We start from the raw sequence: 1527 nt of genomic DNA on the forward strand, positions 1-1527 counted from the left end.
TATAAAGTTTTTTTTTAATAACTACATATAGACACCATGATCGTGCAGATCTAATATATGCGCTGAAAGATATGAACAGATTTAGACAACACGTTGATCTAGTCCTTACATATCAACAAAAATCGGTATCCGTCTCTCGGTGGATAATCCGATGATCTAAAAATCAACTCAAACTAATATCCATGATCCGTAAGTGATCTGATGTCTCCGTTTCTTTCTTTTCGGTCACGCTCTTGGTCTCCTTGTCAGATGGAACTTCGAAATCATCCTCAAGGTGCCTCCCCACAGCCAACGCGATTGAGTGATATGCCCCGTTATCCTTGATGCTCACCTCTTGTCGGGTGGAACTTCCATTGGGTAAATGACTTTGGTTCCTACACTCCGAACACGGAACCTCAGAAGTAAAATAAGTACACGAGGAAGAAGTTTTGTTACCTCGTGTGTGGACTTCTCTTTTATATAAGATAGTTTCGTCCTTTCGAGCATCAAGATTTTGCGCCTTCATTGGGTCTCCGGTATTGGAAAGTTTTTCGGGTATACGCGTTGGCGTTGGCGTTCGTTGGCACCCATTCTTTGACAGCTTCTTGTTCATTTGTCGCTCTACTTGAATTGCCGTATGTACAAGATGTCTCAAGTCACGATATACGTGTGGGTTTACCTTTCTAGCGATTCGGTCTTTCAAGCCCTCTAGAAAGTGTGCCATGAGATCTTCTTCATTGTCGTCGATTCTCAAGTAAGCAAGGAGTTGTTCAAATTCTCCAAAATAGTCCTCAACCGTCTTGTCTCCCTGCACGATGTTGTCAAATCTATATTGTAATTCATGAAGACAATGTCGAGATACATACCTTTTTCGCATGAGGATTTTCATCTCCTTCCAAGTGGAAACCGGTTCATAATGTGCACGTCGTCGATTTCGTTCTTCTCGTTCCCACCACATGATGGCATCTTCGGCAAGATGGGCAGCCGCATAGTGAATCTTCCTTCGGTTCGTCAAGGAATAACATTCGAAATTGGCATCCATTTGGCGCTCCCACTCAAGATAGACCTCGGGCTCCTCCTTTCCAGTAAACACGAAAAGTTTGAACTTTGGATCAGCCCTCTCATCACGAGTTGGTCGACGATATTCTCGGTCATATGGATTCTTGAATCGGCCATCATCGAGGGGTTCATGGTGAGGCCTCTTTAGATTTTTAGGTATGGTTCTCTTCCCCTCACTTTGTTTGTTTAGCTCCCTAGCAGATTCCACGGGTTCGCTCACCTCCTCAAGTCGTGTGATACGATCTTGAATCTGTTGGATCATCCTATAAACCGAACTGTCACTGGATACGTTTGCCATCGATACTGAGAAAGCAAGCCACGGTATATGCAAGTAACAAAACGTGCAGCACTAAGTCCGAACAAATATAGCAGAAACGTTCAACGTGCAACAATGTCATGTACAAGCTAAAACATGCACTTCACGCAACAAGTAACGTTCGGTAATGACACAAATGCAAACAGATTTCGAAATGATCAAAGTGAATGAAA

At 43.2% G+C, this 1527-nt stretch overlaps 1 protein-coding gene across 1 annotated transcript; it reads right to left on the reverse strand.

Annotated features, from left to right (window-relative positions):
* Positions 1-230: 230 nt before the first annotated feature.
* Positions 231-1519, reverse strand: LOC104801896. Its single transcript, XM_010525279.1, has 2 exons — positions 846-1519; positions 231-787 (listed from the first exon to the last, which is right to left on the reverse strand). The coding sequence occupies exons 1-2, from the start codon at positions 1334-1336 to the stop codon at positions 730-732; spliced, it is 549 nt and encodes a 182-aa protein (XP_010523581.1). The 5' UTR covers positions 1337-1519; the 3' UTR covers positions 231-729.
* Positions 1520-1527: the final 8 nt, after the last annotated feature.

The sequence above is a fragment of the Tarenaya hassleriana genome, unplaced genomic scaffold, assembly GCF_000463585.1.
Source record: "Tarenaya hassleriana unplaced genomic scaffold, ASM46358v1 Cleome77, whole genome shotgun sequence".
Taxonomy (NCBI): domain Eukaryota; kingdom Viridiplantae; phylum Streptophyta; class Magnoliopsida; order Brassicales; family Cleomaceae; genus Tarenaya; species Tarenaya hassleriana.

Excerpts from the sequence above, each read along its gene's own strand:
- LOC104801896 (XM_010525279.1), bottom strand. The coding sequence starts at position 1,336 with ATGGCAAACGTATCCAGTGACAGTTCGGTTTATAGGATGATCCAACAG. Across the intron at positions 788-845 it reads AAAATCCTCATGCGAAAAAG|GGAGACAAGACGGTTGAGGA; the intron begins GTATGTATCTCG and ends AACATCGTGCAG.